The 20,176-nt window shown below is 33.6% G+C and overlaps 1 protein-coding gene across 10 annotated transcripts in view; it reads right to left on the bottom strand.

Moving 5' to 3' along the window:
- The window catches only part of ELF2 (E74 like ETS transcription factor 2), a 119,602-nt gene that overhangs the window by 61,432 nt on the left and 37,994 nt on the right, over positions 1–20,176 (bottom strand). For 5 of the 10 annotated variants that reach the window (XM_036998551.2, XM_036998553.2, XM_036998554.2 and 2 more), the window contains 2 exons: positions 19,077–19,307; positions 1,073–1,238 (listed from right to left, as the gene is read on the bottom strand). The exons of 2 other annotated variants lie outside the window; for them this stretch is intronic. In XM_036998551.2, coding sequence (XP_036854446.1) covers positions 1,073–1,238; positions 19,077–19,142 — 232 coding nt within the window. In that variant the 5' untranslated portion in view covers positions 19,143–19,307. The remainder of the gene's footprint in view (positions 1–1,072; positions 1,239–19,076; positions 19,308–20,176) is intronic. 3 more of the 10 variants (XM_073237037.1, XM_036998559.2, XM_036998557.2) reach the window with 2 other exon arrangements.

Raw genomic sequence — 20,176 nt, 5'->3', positions numbered from 1 at the left:
AACTGTTTTGATAAAATGAACTGACTGCCACTTTACATGGGATTTGCCAGCACTGTTGTCATCACTGCTCTGAAAGAGCAGGTAACTTCTAATCTTTCAGATCAATAAAAGTAAAATGCAAGGAAGAACAGCTTTCAGCTGGAAGAAACTAGTAGTCCTCAGGAGTGCTACTGAGCCTCAACAAGCAGAAAAATATCAAATCCTCAAAATTCTTAATCATGAAACTTTGCTATATTTATAGAAATTTACCTAAATACTTAGGAATTTGTATTAGGGTTGTAAACCAAGTATAAGACTTCTCTTTCTCTATTAAGAGCTAACGATAAATTTTAATGTTTATTATAAAATAGTCAACTACAATCCGTCTGGTAAAATACTCTATTTTCATTACAGTCAGTGGCAAAAATATAAAGGTTTTTCCAAGACTTACACATACTAATCACCAATTAAACATATAGTTATCTTACCACAGACAGACTAAAATATTAAAATTTCTAGGGAAACAAAAAAGGAAGAGGAATCTAATAGAATACTATGAAAATGTTTCTGATGTAAGAAAAACAGAATTACACTGCTCCACTGATACTAATTCAAAGAAACTCTTAACCTGTTATAGAATGAGAATACTATATTCATTTTTTGAATTAAAAAATTTAATCTTGTATACAAGCCGACTGACTTAATAACTAGTCATTATTCACATCTCCATAAAAAATTGTAACAAATTTATAAAATAATTCATTTTTATAAATTCATCAAGCTGTACACTGAGATTTGTACATTTTATTTTACATACCTCAATATAAAAATAAATAAATAAGTAATTATTGTGGGCCTGTAATTTTGTCCTTAGGGTCCATGATATGAAACTCTGTTACAGTTAAAAGAATTAAAATGTAGGACTTCTTATATCTACATAAATTCTCCTAAACAAGTGATGCTTTACTGGTTTCCAAGCTATACTAAATAGCATTAAAAAGACATTCTTTGATTTATTATTCTCTGGAAATAGCAATGCTGACACTTACAAAAGGGGAAAGTTATAAATAAGGAAATTACATGAGATGTCTACCTGTTTCCACATTCTCGGTCTCAACTTCTTGTTCTTCTGCCACATCTTGCATCATGTAAGTCTCATCATCATAAACCAGAACCTGGGCTGCATAGCCCTGCTCTAATCTGGCACTTGGAACTGGCTCCACAATCACTGCTGGATATTCAGAAACCTTTCCACTTTCCTACAAGAGCAAATTTAAAAAACAATCAACCTTTTTTTTTCACAAGTCTGGATTCACTTGAGTTCATATAGTCTCAAGGAGACTACACAGTGAGTTTCACGTATTATAAATATGAACATAAAAACTAAAATGAGACGTAAAGGGCTAACTTTAATAGTCTTTTCAAGTCTCAAGAGGTAAGACATATTAAACATTTTAAATAATCAAGGCGTAAGCATTAAGATGAAAAATTAAAAGTATGCATATAATTTCACTGTGTCAATGAAAGTCCATTAAAGCACAGTAAAAGACCTTCAAATATAAAAAAAAAAAACCATATGGAAAAGACAGATGAGCAACAAAGGAGAAGGAAGAGCAACAAAATCTAGGAAGACTAAAAGTGGATGGATGAGTAGTAGTATGTGGCTTAACAGACCCAGGAAAACCAAATCATAGCCTGGCAGCAAAAAATGCTGAGAAACCACACACTTTACACAGAGAATCCACAGAGAGCAAAACCAATTACTTCTGGAAACTGGGGAGCAGCAGATGGTAAAGAGAAGAGGGTTAAGACCAGGAAGATTCCATTAAAGCTGTTTGAAAAGCACTTTGATTCCTAGACCTGTTCCCTCCTCCTATAATACTAGGCAGCTGGACTCCCCAACCTCATCAGAAGATTGAAGAGTTAGTTCCTGGAGAGGAGAAACAACAGCATCTTTGAGACGTATTAGGCACATTTGTTAGCATCACTACTATACCAAAAACAGTTTCTAATCAGCTTTTTAGTCCTCTACTTTTAATCATGAACAGATAGCCAATATTACTAGTTATCCGAGGAAAAGCCTCTAAAACAGAATATATACACACAAATATATTCATATTCCTCAGAGATAAAAGATAGATATATCCATAAAAGAATGGAATACAATTTTAATAAAAAGCATTAAAAAACAGAGTTCTTAGAAATTAAAAACATTATAGGTGAAATGAAAAAACAGCCCTGGAAGATAAAATTAAGGTAGTCTTCCAGGAACGAGAGAAAAAAGATAAAGCAGTGGAAAATAAGAGAGAAAGGAGAACAATATTAGAAGACCAGCCCAGGAGGTCCAATATCTGAATAGTAGGAGTTCCAGAGGAAAAATAAAATTAAGGGGGGGGGGGGGGGGAAGGTCAGCATGAAATGAAAGAATTCCAGAAAATTTTCCTGTGCTGCCCACTTGAGAGGTAGTACCAAGTATTTAGCATAAGAAAATAAGACCAATGCTTGAGGCACACCACTGTGAAATATCACAATAATGGGGACAAAAAGAAGATTCTACAAGATTCTAGAAAAAAAATAAAGGTCACATACAAAGAATAAGACTCAGACTTCAGTCTTCTCAGTAGTCATATTGGAAGTTACATGACAATGGAGATATTTCTTCAAAATTATAAAAGGAAAATTATTTCCTGTCTCAAATTTAATTCTTCACCCAGTCAAACCATCTTTTGAAAGTAAAATAAAGATACTTTCTCAGACATGAAAGATCTCAAAACATTTATCTTCCATGCATCCTTTCTTAAGATATTGGAGAGTGTATTCCATCAAAAAAAGAATAAATTAATAAAGATGACAACTTAGGATACAGAATACAGGCGATCCAACATGGAAGAAAGACAATAGTAATCTGCAGGAGGATTCTAAAGAGAGATTCCAGGATGTTGCCAGCTGTGCACTGCATTTAAAGGGCAACCAGTCCAGACTGTAGCAACGTGACTGCTAAGACATTATGATAAATTGTCATCACCAAGACAACCACTGACATTGTTCCTAAAGACAGAATGCCCAGATAAGCCTATTCCAATTTTTTTAAAACCGTTTCTGGCTTCCTTGATGTACCTTTATTCACTCTACCTTGCCTCACTACCTCAATCAGCTGAACAGTCATTTCACCTTCCATATGTGTTCTGCTTTGATCTACTCCTAAGTGTTGGAAGAAGACCACAAAGAGCTTAAAAACAAAAAATTTTAAAAAAACAGTACTCTTTTCATGTGACTAGAAAGCTGCTGAACAAACCTGCAATACCAGGTCCATACTGTAACACAGCTGGATACCTATCTGAGATGGCCCTTTGTTTCCAAGAACTCATGACCCTGCTTGCTTATTACCTGAGTAGAAGCTCTTGAACTCAATGAACCTGATTCTAGACTAGTCAGCCCTTTCCTGGAAACCTTCATTAAACTATGGTAATGCTGCCCTTTCTTAACTCAGTTAGTTTGGTATGCTCTTCAGTTTTTCAAAGTAAACAATATATAGTTTAGGAATATATTCACAGATAATAAAACTATGAAGAAAAGTAAAGAAATAATAATAAGTAAGTCAGAATAATGGCACCACTGGGGACAGGGATGGGGATATGAGAGGGACACACTTTTTTAAAATAATAGTAATTTTTATTTTAATCTGAGTTATAGGTAATATTCTTCTTGTTATTCTTAAACTGAAACATACATATTTTATATGCTCTTCATTTTGTATAAAAGTTCACAACAAATTTAAATGTTACAAAACAAAGATAATAGTAAATATTTAAAAAGCAGATGTTGAATATTAACATTGAATTCCCTACTTTGTATATGGCAAAAAATGTGAGCCAACTTTTGAATATTAAAAAAAATTATCTCCCCAAATGGAATATACTAACATTTGAATCTCCATGCTTCTTGCTCAGCTTTATAACCACAGCCTACAAGCAGCAACACCTAGCGATAAAATAGCTATTAAAGACAAGCATGGGATAGGTAAAGACTGACGAGGTCTCCACTAACCAGAAACTCAGAAAGCAACATCGTAAGTAGCATTTGAACTAGCAGTACTGACCCAAGCAGTGAATAGTTTATTTATATACAATCCAAGGGACCTGTACCTTTTTTCAATGCTCTGAAATTTAGCAGTGTTTTTAATAGTAACACTAATCTGAGATTATTTTATGTTGTGAACTCCCCACCCCTACTCTACCAGTAGGAAATAAATAAAATTGTCTGAACTATGAAATACTTGAGGATCAGAATTCTGTACAAGGCCAATTCACCTTCCCTACCAGTAAGGATTTAGGACCCTCTTCTCTCTCCTATCTTAGTTGGGTTTGGTTGTTTTTATACATCAATTGTTCCTTCTCTTTAACCATAAAAAAGCAGGAATCTTTTTGTATTTAAAACAATTCAACTCTTCTTTAACTGAGCTCCAGATCTTTGCTTTTTATACCTGAATACACTTCTCAAAGAGATAGTCTAACTCTTTGATCCATTGCCCACATATGCCTTGTAATCTAGATTCCATCACCTCACTGAAACTATTCTGTCAAAATGTCAATAAGGACCAAATTTTATTTGTTTTCATCTTCCATTGCCTTTCTGCAGACTCTCATACACTGACCTCATTTTAAAAATTATTTCTTCAATCCTTTTTGTCTTCTTTCTGCCACTCTACTTTTAAGCATCTCCTCAGACTCCTCTTCCATTTCCAGTGACTCAAATGAAGTCAGCTTACTAAGGTGCTGTCCTAAGCATCTTTTTTCTTTTTTAAACTCTATACTACTTTCCCAGGCAAGCCTACCTATTCTTATGGTTTCAAACAGCTCCTCTCTGCTGAATTCTATTTGTCTTCTACCCCGACCCATCTCAACTGCAGAACCAAATTTTAAACTACCAACTTTACACCACTATGGGAATATTCAAACAATACTGCAAACTTACCAAGTCTAAATGGAACAAATTATCAAGATCTCTCCCTGTTCCCCAACCCTGTGTTCTTCTCTTTAAAATCTGTTTCTTCATATTAACAAAAAAGATATTATTGATACCTCACTAAGTCCCTTGAAAATTAAATATACACAAAGTATTTAGCACAGTGTCTAGTGCAGATTAACTACTCAATTAGTGATAGCTATTATTATTGTAACAGTAGTAAAAGTATTCAAAACTACTACTTGCCCTCAACTTTGCAGGGCATCTTTTCCACATTACAACCAGAACTGTTTATATTTTCTTTGTACAAAAAGCTTTCATGACTCCCCATTTGTCTAAAAGAAAAGTTGAACATATTTAACAATGGTTTTCAAGACTTTGAAATATAACCCTCAACCCATCTATTAAGGGTTGAATTGTGTCCCTCCAATTGATGTTGAAGTCCTGACCCACAGTGCCTGTGAATTTAAGCTTATTTGGAAATGGGGTCTTTGCAGATGACCCAGTTAAAATAAGAGAAGCCCTAATCCAGTATGACCATGTCCTTATATAAAGGGACAATTTGCACATAGAGACCCAGAGGAAAGATGATTTGAAGACACAGGGACAATACCATCTACAAGGCAAGGAATCTGGGAGGTTCCCAAAACCTAGGAAAGAAACATGAAAGAGATTCTCCCTCAGAGCCCTCAGACAAAGTGCTAACACCTCAGTTTTGAACTTCTCGCTTCCAGAACTGAGACACAATAAATATCTACTGTTTAAGCCACCTAGTTTATGAAACTACAGTAGCCCCAATAAACTAATGTGCCACCTTGACAGCTTATTTCCTGTATTACTTCAAATAGCTGTTTATTTGCCTTGTCCCTAATTCCCAAATATGAAAGTTTCCATGACTTTTCTCATATTTATTTTGTAGCCTGTAATTTCTATAATTCCCCCAGTCTGAATCAATTTTTCCACCCCAAGTACTTCTAGAACAAGTTGTTTGCCTACTATTGCCACTGTTCATTATCCTGTATTGCAATTATCTGTTTACATATCCAACTCTTTGATGTGATATTAAGATGTTTGAGAGCAAGAGTCCAGATCTTAGTCAATTTTTATATCCTCCTCAACAACAGGCATTTCATATAAACTGAAATGGCATTTAAGTATTTGTAACTTAGTTGAAAGAATGATAAAGCTCAAAAAAAATAAGTATTAATATTCAACATTCAGTAATCTACAATGGCACATAACTTCCTAAGCTTTGTATTGTGTAAAGGAGTTAGCTATTTTTACTAGGGAAGGAATGTGGAAAAACAAAGAATCAGGAGTCTTTTGTTTTATAATAATATAGTAAAACTTACATATCTACCAAGTTGTTTTTCTTAGGATCACTGTAATCTTGCTTGTCATCAAAATATGCAATAACTGAAACATATTAAATACAGATGCAGCAGGTCTTGGCACAACCTACTAGTTCCCCTTAAGCTAGGCTGTCAAGACTTAGTGTATAAAAAACAAAGGACACCCAGTTAATTTGAATTTCAGATAAACAAAGAATAAGAATGTCCCATCCATAAAGTAAAAAGTTATTTGTTGTTTATCTGAAATTCAAATTTTAACTGAATAGCCTGTATTTTATCTGGCAACCCTACTAGAAGCAGTAACAGTGATCTCAAAAACTTCTTTCAAGGAGACATTCTTAAAGAGGGAGGACAAGTGCAATTCTGCTGTATTCACCTAAAAAGTGCTTTACTAATGCACTACAGTCATTGTTCTCCATATATCAGAAGTTTTTCCAAAGACAAATACCATAAAATGGCTAAAAAGCAGTATTACTGTAATTCTTTATCACTGTATATTACAAATACATCGAAAGACATAAAATTCAGTAGTGTATTAAAAACACATAAATTTGTTTCACATTTTTTTCTTTCATGGTATATAGTAAGGCTACCTTTAAAGCCTTATCAAAAATGACACATACACTGTGACAGTCTCTAGGGAATAAATCTTCCCCCAGCTGTTTACCACCAGGAGCTGTTCCAACTAAGTATGTCACTAAAATAAAGTGTGCTTACTATGCAAACACAATTTTAAGACAAATCTCCCAAGGTGTTCATAGTGCCAAAAAAACAGAAACAGAAAAAGAAAACATACCCATCAGAAATGGACTAAATAAGTATGGTATATCCATACTATGATAGATTTTTCAGCGTAATTATAAAGTTGAGACAGATATCTATGCATTGTCATGGAAAAAGATATATGAGACAAGTGAGGAAGTACACACACAGTATTATTGTATGATTCTACTTATATAAATACTTATTTTACATATGCATTTAAAAGTCTGGAAAAGAATCTCTCTGTTAATAACCTGGTAAAAGATGTGAGCAGATAAAGGATTTTCATTTTCTCAGTATGTCTGAGTTTGTTTTTTACAATAATCCTATATAAGAAAAATCAAAATACTTTTTTTTCAAGTAACAAATGGACCAATAACAAAAAAAACCTTCAAGCCTATAAGGAGTAATTTGAAAATTTTTTAAAGAAATACCATTTTCATAAAATAAAACTTGTGAAAGACTGTATCTCAACAAATAAATCATTTATTTTTTTTATTTTTATTTATTTTTTTATCATGGGCATTGGTCACTTGGTATGATCGCATTCACTTTTTTTTTTTTTTGGTATCATTAATCTACAATTACATGAGGAACATTATGTTTACCAGACTTCCCCCTTCACCAAGTCCCCCCCACATACCACATTAGTAACTGTCCATCAGCATAGTAAGATGCTATAAAATCACTACTTGTCTTCTCTGTGTTGCACAGCCCTTCCCGTCCCCCCCACACACATTATACATGCTAATCATAAGGCCCCCTTTCTTCTTTTCCCCACTTCTCCCTCCTTTCCCACCCATCCTCCCCAATCCCTTTCCCTTTGGTAACTATTAGTCCATTCTTGGGTTCTGTGATTCTGCTGCTATTTTGTCCCTTCAGTTTTTCCTTTGTTCTTATATTCCACATATGAGTGAAATCATTTGGTACTTGTCTTTCTCCGCCTGGCTTATTTCACTGAGCATAATACCCTCTAACTCTATCCATGTTGTTGCAAATGGTAGGATCTGTTTTATTCTTAGGGCTGAATAATATTCCATTGTGTATATGTACTCTTCTTTATCCATTCATCTACTGATGGACACTTAGGTTGCTTCCATTTCTTGGCTATTGTAAATAGTGCTGCGATAAACATAGGGGTGCATCTGTCTTTTTCAAATTGGGCTGCTGCCTTCTTAGAGTAAATTCCTAGAAGTGGGATTCCTGGGTCAAATGGTATTTCTATTTTGAGCTTTTTGAGGGACCTCCATACTGCTGTCCACAATGGTTGAACTAATTTACATTCCCACCAGCAGTGTAGGAGGATTTCCCCTTCTCCATATCGTCTCCAGCATTTGTTGCTGTCTTTTGATGGTGGCGATCCTTACTGGTTTGAGGTGATCTCTCATTGTGGTTTAAATTTGCATTTCTCTGATGTCTAGTGATGTGGAGCATCTTTTCATGTGTCTGTTGGCCATCTGAATTTCTTTGGAGAACTGTCTGTTCAGCTCCTCTGCCCATTTTTTAATTGGATTATTCGCTTTTTGTTTGTTGAGGTGCGTGAGCTCTTTATACATTTTGGATGTCAACCCTTTGTCGGATCTGTCATTTATGAATATATTCTCCCATACTGTACCTTTTTATTCTATTGATGGTGTCCTTTGCTGTACAGAAGCTTTTCAGCTTGATATAGTCCCACTTGTTCATTTTTGCTTTTGTTTTCCTTGCCCGGGGAGATATGTTCATGAAGAGGTCGCTCATGTCCAAGAGATTTTGCCTATGGTTTTTTCTAGGAGTTTTATGGTTTTATGACTTACATTCAGGTCTTTGATCCATTTCGAATTTACTTTTGTGTATGGGGTTAGACAATGATCCAGTTTCATTCTCTTACATAAATCATTTATTTTTAATCAACTTTATCTAGGTATATTTATATAAGTGGACTTATTTTTTCTTTATTTTGGTGTCATTAATATACAGTCACATGAGCAACATTGTGGTTACTAGATTCCCCCTATTATCAAATACCCCTCCTCACATACCCCATTACAGTCACTGAAAGTAGACTTATTTTAAATGAGTTTTATAAATTTAAGTTTTGAGTTTTGTAGACTTAAGGTTTATGGATTTTTATAAATACAAACAACTGTGCAACTACCATCACAATCAAGAAATAGAACATTTCCATTACCCCAGATGGCTCCCTTGCACCCCCTATACCATTAAACCCTCACTACCACCACCACCACCTACTACTCACCCACACACCCACACAGGCCTAAGCAACCACCAATCTGTTTTCTATCCCTATAAATTTGCCTTTTCTAAAATTCTTACATAGTCAACAGCTTGTCTATTATGTCTGAGGTCTTGAAATTTGCATAAAGTTGAGATTTATACACGTTGTTGCATGTATTAGTAGTTCATTTTTCACTGCTGAGCATTCCATTGTATGGATATACCAATTGCTTATCCATTCACCTATTTTCATATAGCTGTAATGCTCCTATTAACATCCCTGCTCTTTTCCTCTCTTCCTTTCCATTCTACTCTACATTTACCTATGAGTCAAATTACTAGACCATATGGGAACAGTACGTTTAATTTTAAAATGCCTATCAAATTACTTTCCAAAGTGATTGTTATTTTACATTTTACATTTCCACCAGCAATGAGAGTTCCAGTTGCTCTATATCCTTTCCAACACACGGTATCACTCTGTAATTTTCACCATTCTTTCTAAGTATGTAGTAGTACCTCCTTGTGGTTTAGTTTGTTTCCCTAATGGCTAATATTGGGCATTTTTATGTGTATTTATTGACCATTCATAGAATTATCTGTTCAAATATTTTTCCCCTTTTAATGGATTATCTCCAACTTACTATTCTGTATATATAAATCCTTTGTCAGCATATGTATTATAAATATTTTTTCCAATCTTTGGTTTGCCTTCTGATTTTCTTAGAATTTTTTTAGATAAAGCTCAATTTAAATAAGCTCAATTTTATTTAAATAAATCTCAATTCATCTTTTTCTTTTAAAGTTCATGCTTTCTGTATTCAGTCTGACAAATTGCCTGTTTCAAAGTTAAGGAAATTTGCTCCTATGTTTCCTTAAGTTTTTATAGTTTAAACACTTAGTCCTATAATCAATTTTGAGTTATTCATTGCATACAATGTGACAAAGGATTGTAGTTTATTTGCATATTGATATCCAGTTGTTCTACCATCATTTGTTAAAAACATTATACTTTGTCCATTGAATTACATTAGTACCATTACTGAAAATCAGTTAGCCTTATGTGAATCTACATACATACCACTGAACAACATATGTGTCTACCACAACATCTCAATTTCTGGAGCATCATAGTAAATCTTCAAATTAGGAGTATAAGCCTTCCAACATTCTTGTTTCAAGTGGAAGCTTAAATGATTTTTTTCTCCTTTTTAATATAAACACCTGAAGCTGTAAAATTTCTAAGCACTGCTTTATCTGCATCCCTCAGATTTTGATATATTTTCATTTTCATTTTGAATACTTTCTAATTTCTTTTGTGCTTTATTCTTTAATCCATAGGTTATATAAAAGTGAGATATTAATATCCAAATATTGGGGGATTTTGCTAACATCTTTTCATTATTAATTTCTAATATAAGTCTGCTTTGGTCAGACAACTTACTCTGTATGATTTCATTACTTTAAAAATTATTGAGATGTACAGCCCAGCAAATGTTCTTAGTTCACTGTCCATGCATATGAAATGAATGTATATTCCAATGCTATTAGTGTTTCATAAATGCCCATTAGGTGAAGCTGGCTGACAATGTTATTCAAGTCTTCTATGTCCTCACAGATTTTTCTGTCTCATTGTTCTATCACTTACTGAGAAAGGCATGCAGCAATCTCCAACTAATACTGTGGATTTATCTATTTCTTCTTTCAATTCTGTTTTTGCTTTATGTATTTTGAAGCTTTAATATTGAGTCCATACACATTTAGGGTTAAGTCTTCCTGACAAAACAGTCCTTTTATCATTTATGAAATATCTATCTTTATCCCTTTATAATATTCTTGTCCTGAAACCATTTCAGCTTTTATGATTAATGTTTGCATGGTATATCTATTTCTCTACTTTCACTTTTAAACTGTATTGCTATAAAGTGAATTTCTTATACTGTTTAGAATATTTATATTTAATATTAATAAGTTTAAAATCTACTATCCAATGTGCTCATTTTTTCACTTATTCCTCATTCCTTTTAATCTGCCTTTTGAATTGAATAATCTATTAATATCCACTTTAATTCAAATATTGGCTTATTATACTGCTTTATTTTTTAGTTTAAATTTGTATTTAGTTTTGATGTAGGTTTTACAATATGCTTATTACAGTTTACATACAAATTGTTACTTTATTTATAACATAAAAGGCTTACAATCATGTTCTTCCAATTCCCTCTTCCCCATTATTTGTTCTGTTGTCATATATTTACTTCTTCACATTATAAACCCCACATTGTTATTTTTGTTTTAAACAATTTTATAAAAAGTAAAAACTGACTTTAAAAAGTACTTTATATTTACTCCCACTTTAACAATTTCTTCAGTGCCTTTCATTCCTTTGTGTATATCTAAATTTCCACTTGGTATCATTTACCTTCTGCCTAAAGTATACTTAACATTTTTTGTAACACAGTCTGCTGGTGATAAATTCTCTCAACTTTTGTTGGTCTGAAAAAGAGCCTCATTTTAAAGGACATTTTCACTGTATAAATAATTGTAGGCTGACAAATTTTAGTTTTGCAGCATTTTAAAGTCTGCATTTTAAAATCTTCTGATTTACACAGTTTCAGTCAAGATGTCTATAGTCTTTATCTTTGTTCTTCTGTATGTAATGAATTTTTTTTTCTGGATGCTTTTAAGATTTTCCTTCTGAAACTGGCTTTCAGTAGTTTTATTATGATGTGCCTCAGTGTCTATTTGCTCTCTGCTTTATCCTGCTTAGGGTTTAGGATTCTCAGATCTATGTATAGGTTTGTATTTTTCATCAAACTTGGAACTTCTATGGCCATTATTTCTTTTTTGGGGGGGTAGTATGATCCATTTATATTTTTAAAATCCGCTAGCCCTACATACAAACATATGCATACACACATATGTATATATACATCCACATGTAAATGCACAGAGAAGGTATACTAGTTAGGAATGCTTCAGCTGCAAATAACTAGAAAATCGTTTGGCCCTCATTTCTTCATATATTTCATTTCTGTCCTCTCATTCTGGAGCTTAAATTACAAGTTACACAGTTTGACACTGTCCCATAGGTAACTGAGTCTTTGTCTCCCCCTAGCCCCCACGATTTTTTTTGTGCTTATCAATGTACTTTTATTCCTCTCTTCAAATTCACTGGTGTTTTCTTCTGCAGTGCCTAATGTATTTTTAATCTTATCCAGTGTGTTTTTCTTTTCAGATAGTATATATTTCATTTATGGTACTTTCATTTGGTTCTTTTATGTCTTTTATACCTCTCCTCTGAGGTTCACGTTTTAACTTCTTGAGCATATTTATAATGGCTGTTTTGAAGTCTTACCTGCTAATTTCATCATTTCTATCATTTGTGTTTGTGTTTTCATTGACAGGTATTTTTTCTCCAAATTACAGATTATTCCTGCTTCTTTGCATTTAACATGGTTGGGTGTTGGATATGTATATTTAACATTGCTGGGAGCGATTTACATATTGTGTTATTTTAATAATGTTTACTATGACATAGTTAAGTTACTTACGGATCCATTTTCAAGGCCTGTTTTTAAACCTTTTTAGGGAAAGTTTGTACTATCCTTTATTCTAGGACTAGTTTAGCACTACTATAAAGCATGACCCTTCTGAAGCCTATAATGAATTCCCTGGGAAATTAACAAGGACTCTCCATTCTATTGGCCTGGAACTCTAATAGCTCCCAGCCCTGAATGAACTCTGCAGATTGTTCAACAAATTACTGAATTTACACACCTTCCTGCTCATTACCTGCTTGGCTTCATGGAGTTTCACACCACACCAGGGCAGCTCATTCAGCTAAAGACTAGTGGGGCCCAAGGCTGAGTTCTGATATCCTTCCTCTTAACAGCTTCTTCCTCTCAGATACTCTGCCCTTCAGATTAGTTGTGTTAGCCTCTACAAATCCTAAATATTGTTTCCTCAGTCCGGTGAGACTACTACACTCTGCTTGGGTTCCTCCTCCTCACACTGTGGTTCTGGAAGTGGCTCCAATCAATGAGACAGTGCAATCACAAAGATGAACCTCTCTTCTCTCAGGAAGCAGTTGTGTGCTGCCCACTGTCCAGGTGTTGTCTTAGTCCATTTGGGCTGCTGTAACAAATATCACACGCTAGGTGGCTTATAAACAGTAGAAGTTTATTGCTCACAGTTCTGGAGGCTGCAAGTCCAACATCAGGGTGCCAGCATGACTTGGTACAGGCCCTCTTCTCGGTCAGATTTCTGTTGTATCCTCACATGGCAGAAGCAGCAAGGGAGCTGTCTGGAACGTTTTATAAGCACACTAATCCTGTTCACAAGGATTCCTCCCTCATGACCTAATCACCTCCCAAAGACCTTACCTCTTAATACCATCATCTTTGGGAGTTAGGATTCAACATATGAATAGGAGGGTGGGGGTGTCACAAACATTCAGACCATAACACTAATGTTTTGAAACTGTGATTTCATGTTTTGTTCATTTTCCTAGTTGTTTACGGTAGGAGTATAAATCTGGTCTCAGTTATTCCATCACAATCTGGAATGGAAAAACTCGCAATCTTGTTTGTCTGGAAGCAGATGCTCTCTAAAATTATATTTACTGTTTTCATAAGTATAAATTCTTTTTTATTTTTTATTCTACATTAATTCTGCATTTCTATGAGACCTACCTGCTTTACATTTCCTTTTCAAAAACTGCTCTGGCTATTCTTGCATGGTTTACTCTTCCATTCAATCTTTGGGTCCATATAATCAATTTTCCCCAAACTTGCCCCAACATTTATAGAGATAGAATTAAAATATAGATTAACTGAAGGAGAGTGACATCTTCCAAAATATCAACTCTTCCCATCTCTCCTACCCAAGTACAAAGTGTATCTCTGTTTACTAGAGTCTTCTTTCATGTACTTCAATACCATTAATTTTTCTTCAAATAAGTCCCACATATCTTTCACATTTATTCCTCAGCATTTTATATATTTTTGTTAATTTTCTGAAAGGGATCTTATTTTCATGGTCTCTCCTAATTTATAGTCCTTAAAAAAGAAAGCTAGATTTTTTAATGTTAATTTTGTACCCACCAAACTACCAAACACCCTTATTTCTAAAAGGTTTTCATGGATGCCTCTGGTTTTTCCAGGTGAAAAACCAGATTATATGTAAATAAACTTTGGTCTCCTTTATAATATTCATATATATTTTTATTATCTTGCCTGACTGCAGAAAAATATTATAGTAATGGTAGTGTCCATACTTACATACTTATCTTCTTTCCAGTCTTAAAGGAAATACTCCAGTACATAACCATTAAATAGGATTGTTGATTTTAAGTTATTTTTTTATAATGTTAAGGAAATATACATCTGTATTTATATTATTAAGAGCTATTAGGAATGGATACTGAATTTCACAAATCCCATTTCAACAAGTATTTTATCACTACTCTTAATTATCATTTATCATATTCATAGGGATATATATTGTATTAATGGTAACCCAGTTAGGAACATACGCTGTATTAATGGTTTTCTTTTTTCTTAACTGAAGTATAGTTGATACACAATTTCTATTAGTTTCAAATATATATACAACGCATTGGTTCAACAGTTACCCATATTACTAACTACCCCCAACTACTACAGCTATTATCAGTCAACACAGGAACATGTTACAGAATCACTAACTATATTCTCCATATTGTACTATCCCCATGACCAACCTACACTATGATTGAGAATTTTTCTGCCCCTTTATCCTCTTCAACCAACCCACCCACACACCCCAACCCCTCCCCCATGGTAACCACCAGTCACTTCTCAGTGTCTATGAGGCTACTGCTGTTTTATTCCATTTATTTTGCTTTGTTTGTATATTCCACAAATAAGAAAAATCATATGGTATTTGTCTTTCCCCACCTGGCTTATTTCACTGGGCATAATACCCCCCTAGATCCACCCATGTTGTTGCAAATGGCAGGATTTCTTTTTTTAATGGCTGAATAATATTCCATTGTGTATACATACCACATCTTCTTTATCCATTCATCTATTCATGGACACTTAGGTTGCTTCCATATGTTTGCTATTATAAATAATACATCAATAAACATAGGGGTAATATATCTTTTCAAATTAGCTATTTTGTTTTCTTCAGGTAAATTCCGAGAAGTGGAATTACTGGATCAAATGGTATTTCTGTTTTTAATTTTTTGAGAAACCTTTATACTGCTTTTGACAGTGGCTGCACCAATTGACATTACCAACAACAGTGTAGAAAGGTTTCCTTTTCTCCACATCCTCACCCACACTTGTCATTTCTAGTGGCCATTCTGATTGGTGTGAGGTGATAACTCATTGTGGTTTTGATCTGTATTTCCCTGATGATTAGCGAGGTGGAGGTGGAGCACCTTTTCATGTGCCTGTTGGCCATGTGTACCTCCTCCTTAGAGAAATGTCTGTTCAGGTCCTCTGCCCATTTCTTAATCAGATTATTTGGGTTTTTTTAGTGTTGAGGCATATGAGCTCTTTATATATTTTGGATGTTAACCCCTTGTTGGATAAAATGGTCATGAATATATTCTCCCACATATTGTAGGATACCTTTTTGTTCTGCTGATGGTATCCTTTGCTGTACAGAAGCTTTTTGGTTTAATGTAGTTTCACTTGTTCATTTTTTATTTTGTTTCTTGCCCAAGGAGATGTGTCCAGGAGAAAATTGCTCATATTTATGTTCAAGAGATTTTTGCCTTTGTTTTCTTCTAAGTGTTTTATAGCTTCATGTCTTACATTCAGATCTTTGATCCGTATTAATGGTTTTCATAATACTAAATTATCCTTCTGCATCTAAATCCTTTTTGGCAACTGGATTTCTTAATGTATGACTGCATTTTATATATTTATTACTATTTTACTTATGGTCTTTGCATCTTATTAGTAAGACTGTAGCTTACTTTTTTGGGTATCTTTGTCAGAAATAAGATTATCCTAATTTTACAAAATGTATTGTTTTTATAATTAGAAATAGTTATAAAAAATAAAGGCTGACAGTGAAACACAGAGAAGACAATAGTGATTCTATAGCATCTTACTATGCTGATGGACAATGACTGTAAAGGGGTATGTGGTGGGGTCTTGATAATAGGGGGAGTCTAGTAACCATAATGTTGTTCATGTAATTGTACATTAATGATAGCAAAATAAAAATAAATTAAAAAATTAAAAATTAAAGCCTGAAAATCATTAATAACTCCCCAAATACCCATCACTTTTAAACATTCATTTTTTTCCTTCAGATTCTGGAGTGATGATTATAAAATCGTGACAGGTCATTGTTTCACCCTATTCTGTTTTAGAGTATATATATTTTTAATTGAAGTATTAGGATATAGTTCATAGTTCAAATATACTTGATATACTTCAAGGATTTACTTGAAGATTGTTGATATAGAGTCTTATATTGGTTTCAAGTATACAACACAATGGTTCAACAGTTACCCATATTATGAAATCCTCACCCCCACTAGTACAGTTACTATCTGTCAACATAGAAAGATGTTACAGAACCACTGGCTATATTCTCCATGCTGAACAGAGTAGAGATGTTACAGATGCATTCCTGAAAATCTAATTATAAATTTTTATCTTATAAATCACTTTTCAGGAATGAAACTCCCCAAACTCCCTTTTTAAAATTAAAAGATATTTCAGGTACTAGTGACTTTTCTTTCTTCCTGCATGTCTCTTCCTCTAGATGTTTCTTTTGGATAGTAGCCAATCCCTTACTTTAGGTCTAAACTAAAACGTCACCCCTTCAGATTTCCCTGACCACCCTAATTAAAATACCCCCTACCACCTCTCCATCTGTCTCTAGCCCTAATTTATTCTTCATAGCCATTCTAAAATACTTTATCCCCAGAGCCTAGAAAAGTACTTGACACACAGTAAATGGCCAATTAATATTTGTTTAAGGAGCAAATGAATGAAAGCAGGCACCTACATAATGTAATTTTCCCCTAGAACAGTTTCCCCCACTCTTATGCTACACTACCTGAAATGCCTGTGACCACCCTATATGGCTGCCGCATAACTCAATAATGCCTTGGTAAAATGATTTCATTTATCAGACTCTTCCATAATCTTTAGTCCTCCAGTCCATGAATACCTGTGTTCCATGTAAAATAGAAAAACATAAGGAATCTTCCAGAAACAAACTGTTGGGCTCTTTTTCTTATATTAACAGTACCCAATCATCACAACATGAATGTATCCTGCCTGTTGTTCTTGGCGGCCCCCCTCATAGGTTAAATACCAGCAGAGTACAACTATAGGACAAAGAGAAGGCACTTGAAGAAGAAGCAATAATGGTCTGGATGATGTAGGAGGGGATGGAAGTCCCTTGAGTCCCTGATCTCTTTGGTTTAACATACCTGCAAATGATCACACAGAAAATAGTGAATCTTCCAGAAAAAACTAGAAATTGATTATGAGAATAAAATATGTTTTGTAACTGTGGCTTCTCTTAATGAACTTTAAACCAGTCTTAGATTAAAACACAACAGGAACATTTCAGTTACCAAGTCCATTGAGAACAAAGGAAAACTAGGACATTCACTTTATCCCTTTCCCAATGAATTACATAGTTATGAATGTCAATATATACACCTAGATTTACACATTAGATTACTCCATAGTTATCCTGGAACACTAAACAGGCACCAAGCAAAGAAGAAAAAGAATCCAACAAGAAAAAGAATCCTGACTCTAGAACACACAGCCTGATGTCCTAACTTGTTTCACAGTCCTGCTATTGTACCACTATACTGGTACTAAGTAAGCACCAGGAACAGAAGTATCTTTCATATATTATAAGGAAAACTTTCTTTTAATACAGTAAACTTTCCATTTTCCCACCTCATCTCTGACTAAGTATTTGCATTTGTCCATTATTGTGACAGCATTATTCTATTTATACTATTTATATATATATATATATATATATATATATACATATATATAATATTTGAAGATATAACTGGTTTTATTCAATGAGTCATGAATTGGGCAGCAGCCTATCTAGCAAGCAGAATGGAACTCTCACATTATTATTTTAATTTAGATACTTCCCAATATTCATTCTTTACTGAAGGTTGGGAACAGAAGACAAGCCCTGGAAGTCCATATATTTCAGGTACTATTATTTTTCTACTCCTCTTATTTTTTAATGTTATCAATAACGTGAAAATAACCAAATATGCTAATGATGAAAAATTCTGCATGTATAAACTTTCAAAACCTGAATTTCTTCCCAAATTTACAGATTATCTAAATTTCTTAGTACATATATTAGATTAAAATATGATGGATCCCCAGAGAATTAGATATAATAACCAAAAAGCAAAGATGACAACTAAAGGAGACACAAAATTCTAGTTTAAGATCTAATTTAGGTGTTTAGGTACAGTATATACCTTCACACTCTATATCCAAAACAAAGGATTTTATCAGGAATTTAAATCTCTCAATTAATAATACAACAGTATTCTTTTCTTTCAAATTTTTTCCTCCCAGTTTCTTCCAAACTATACATGTTCCAACAACTCAGGTGAGCCTGGCAGTACTTTCCTCAACCTTCTACTACCTAAATTATATGAGGACACATGACAGGTACAGTTTCAAGCATTGTACATTTCTCAAATACCTATTTCCTATTAATTTCAGAATTAGTTCATGCATTAATTTCTATGAACAAAACAGAAATGTAATACATTGGATGCCTAACCTTTTCTACTCCATTGCTGGAAAGCTCCAAAACAGAACCTCCACTGTCAATCACTGCTGATGTCATTGTTTATTCCCTGAGGAAGCTTCAAATGCTATTAGCCAATGTAATTAAAGGTTCATGGATGATTGCCAGTGTTACAGGTTTGCGTTATCATGTTTTAGAAATCAAGAGGTGGAGTGGAATAGATATCCAGAAATCCAGTCTTCTAAGGATGATTAATCAGAGAACCTAAAAAGAGGAAGAATTTGAGAAGTTATTAAAAATATACAGGAAGGATTTAAAGCACAGCCTACTTTGCACTCTACTTTTTAACATTCTGTAAACCAGGAAAAAGGATATAGGCTTACAGTCCTTCGTCAAAAGAGGGCAGTAAGGAGCATTCTCCTTAAGAGTTGTCAAGTTCATGAGCAATCTGAAATAAAAGTTTTTACAAAGCTACTGCATGTAAGTGACCTTATGACATTTACATTCTGAGATAAAATGTTATAACTTTCTCCCTTATGAAAATGTACCTTTATTTCTAAAATACTTCGGTAGGAATATAAAAAAATCTTTTAATATACTGAAAACATAAAAAGTGCTGGATTGAAACAACTTCTGAAATTATTTGCCTATTTAACAAATTAAAGGATTTATTAATTTGTAAATACTTCACTCTTCTTTGGCTCATTTGTTTTGTTTATTTGAAAAATATAATTCGAATTGTCTTTTGTTTATGGTAGCAATTTCAGTTTGTGTTCACATTTTGAATACTATATAAGGATATGTATTACATTAATGCGAGCTGCTTATACTTTCAAATAGAGGAGTGAAAATAATGTAGTAAACTTGCTTGTAATGCCTTTAATATTACTTTATCATTCTTTCCTCAATAATATTTTTGCTACTGGTTCAAAATACAGTATAGCGAATGGTTTCAAGTAAACATAATTCAAGCTTTTCCTCTACTAGTTATGTATGTCAATATGTACACCTAGATTTACACATTAGTTTACTCCTAAAAAGTTACTTCATTTGATTTTCTAATTTAAAATTTTTCATATATTATATATTTACTTCTAACAGGATTTTCATATAAAAATTAAAAGATGCAGACA

Source organism: Manis javanica, chromosome 5, assembly GCF_040802235.1.
Source record: "Manis javanica isolate MJ-LG chromosome 5, MJ_LKY, whole genome shotgun sequence".
In the NCBI taxonomy this organism is placed as follows: domain Eukaryota; kingdom Metazoa; phylum Chordata; class Mammalia; order Pholidota; family Manidae; genus Manis; species Manis javanica.
The sequence above is the reverse complement of the archived record's forward strand: the minus strand, read 5'-3'. Positions and strand labels throughout refer to the sequence as shown.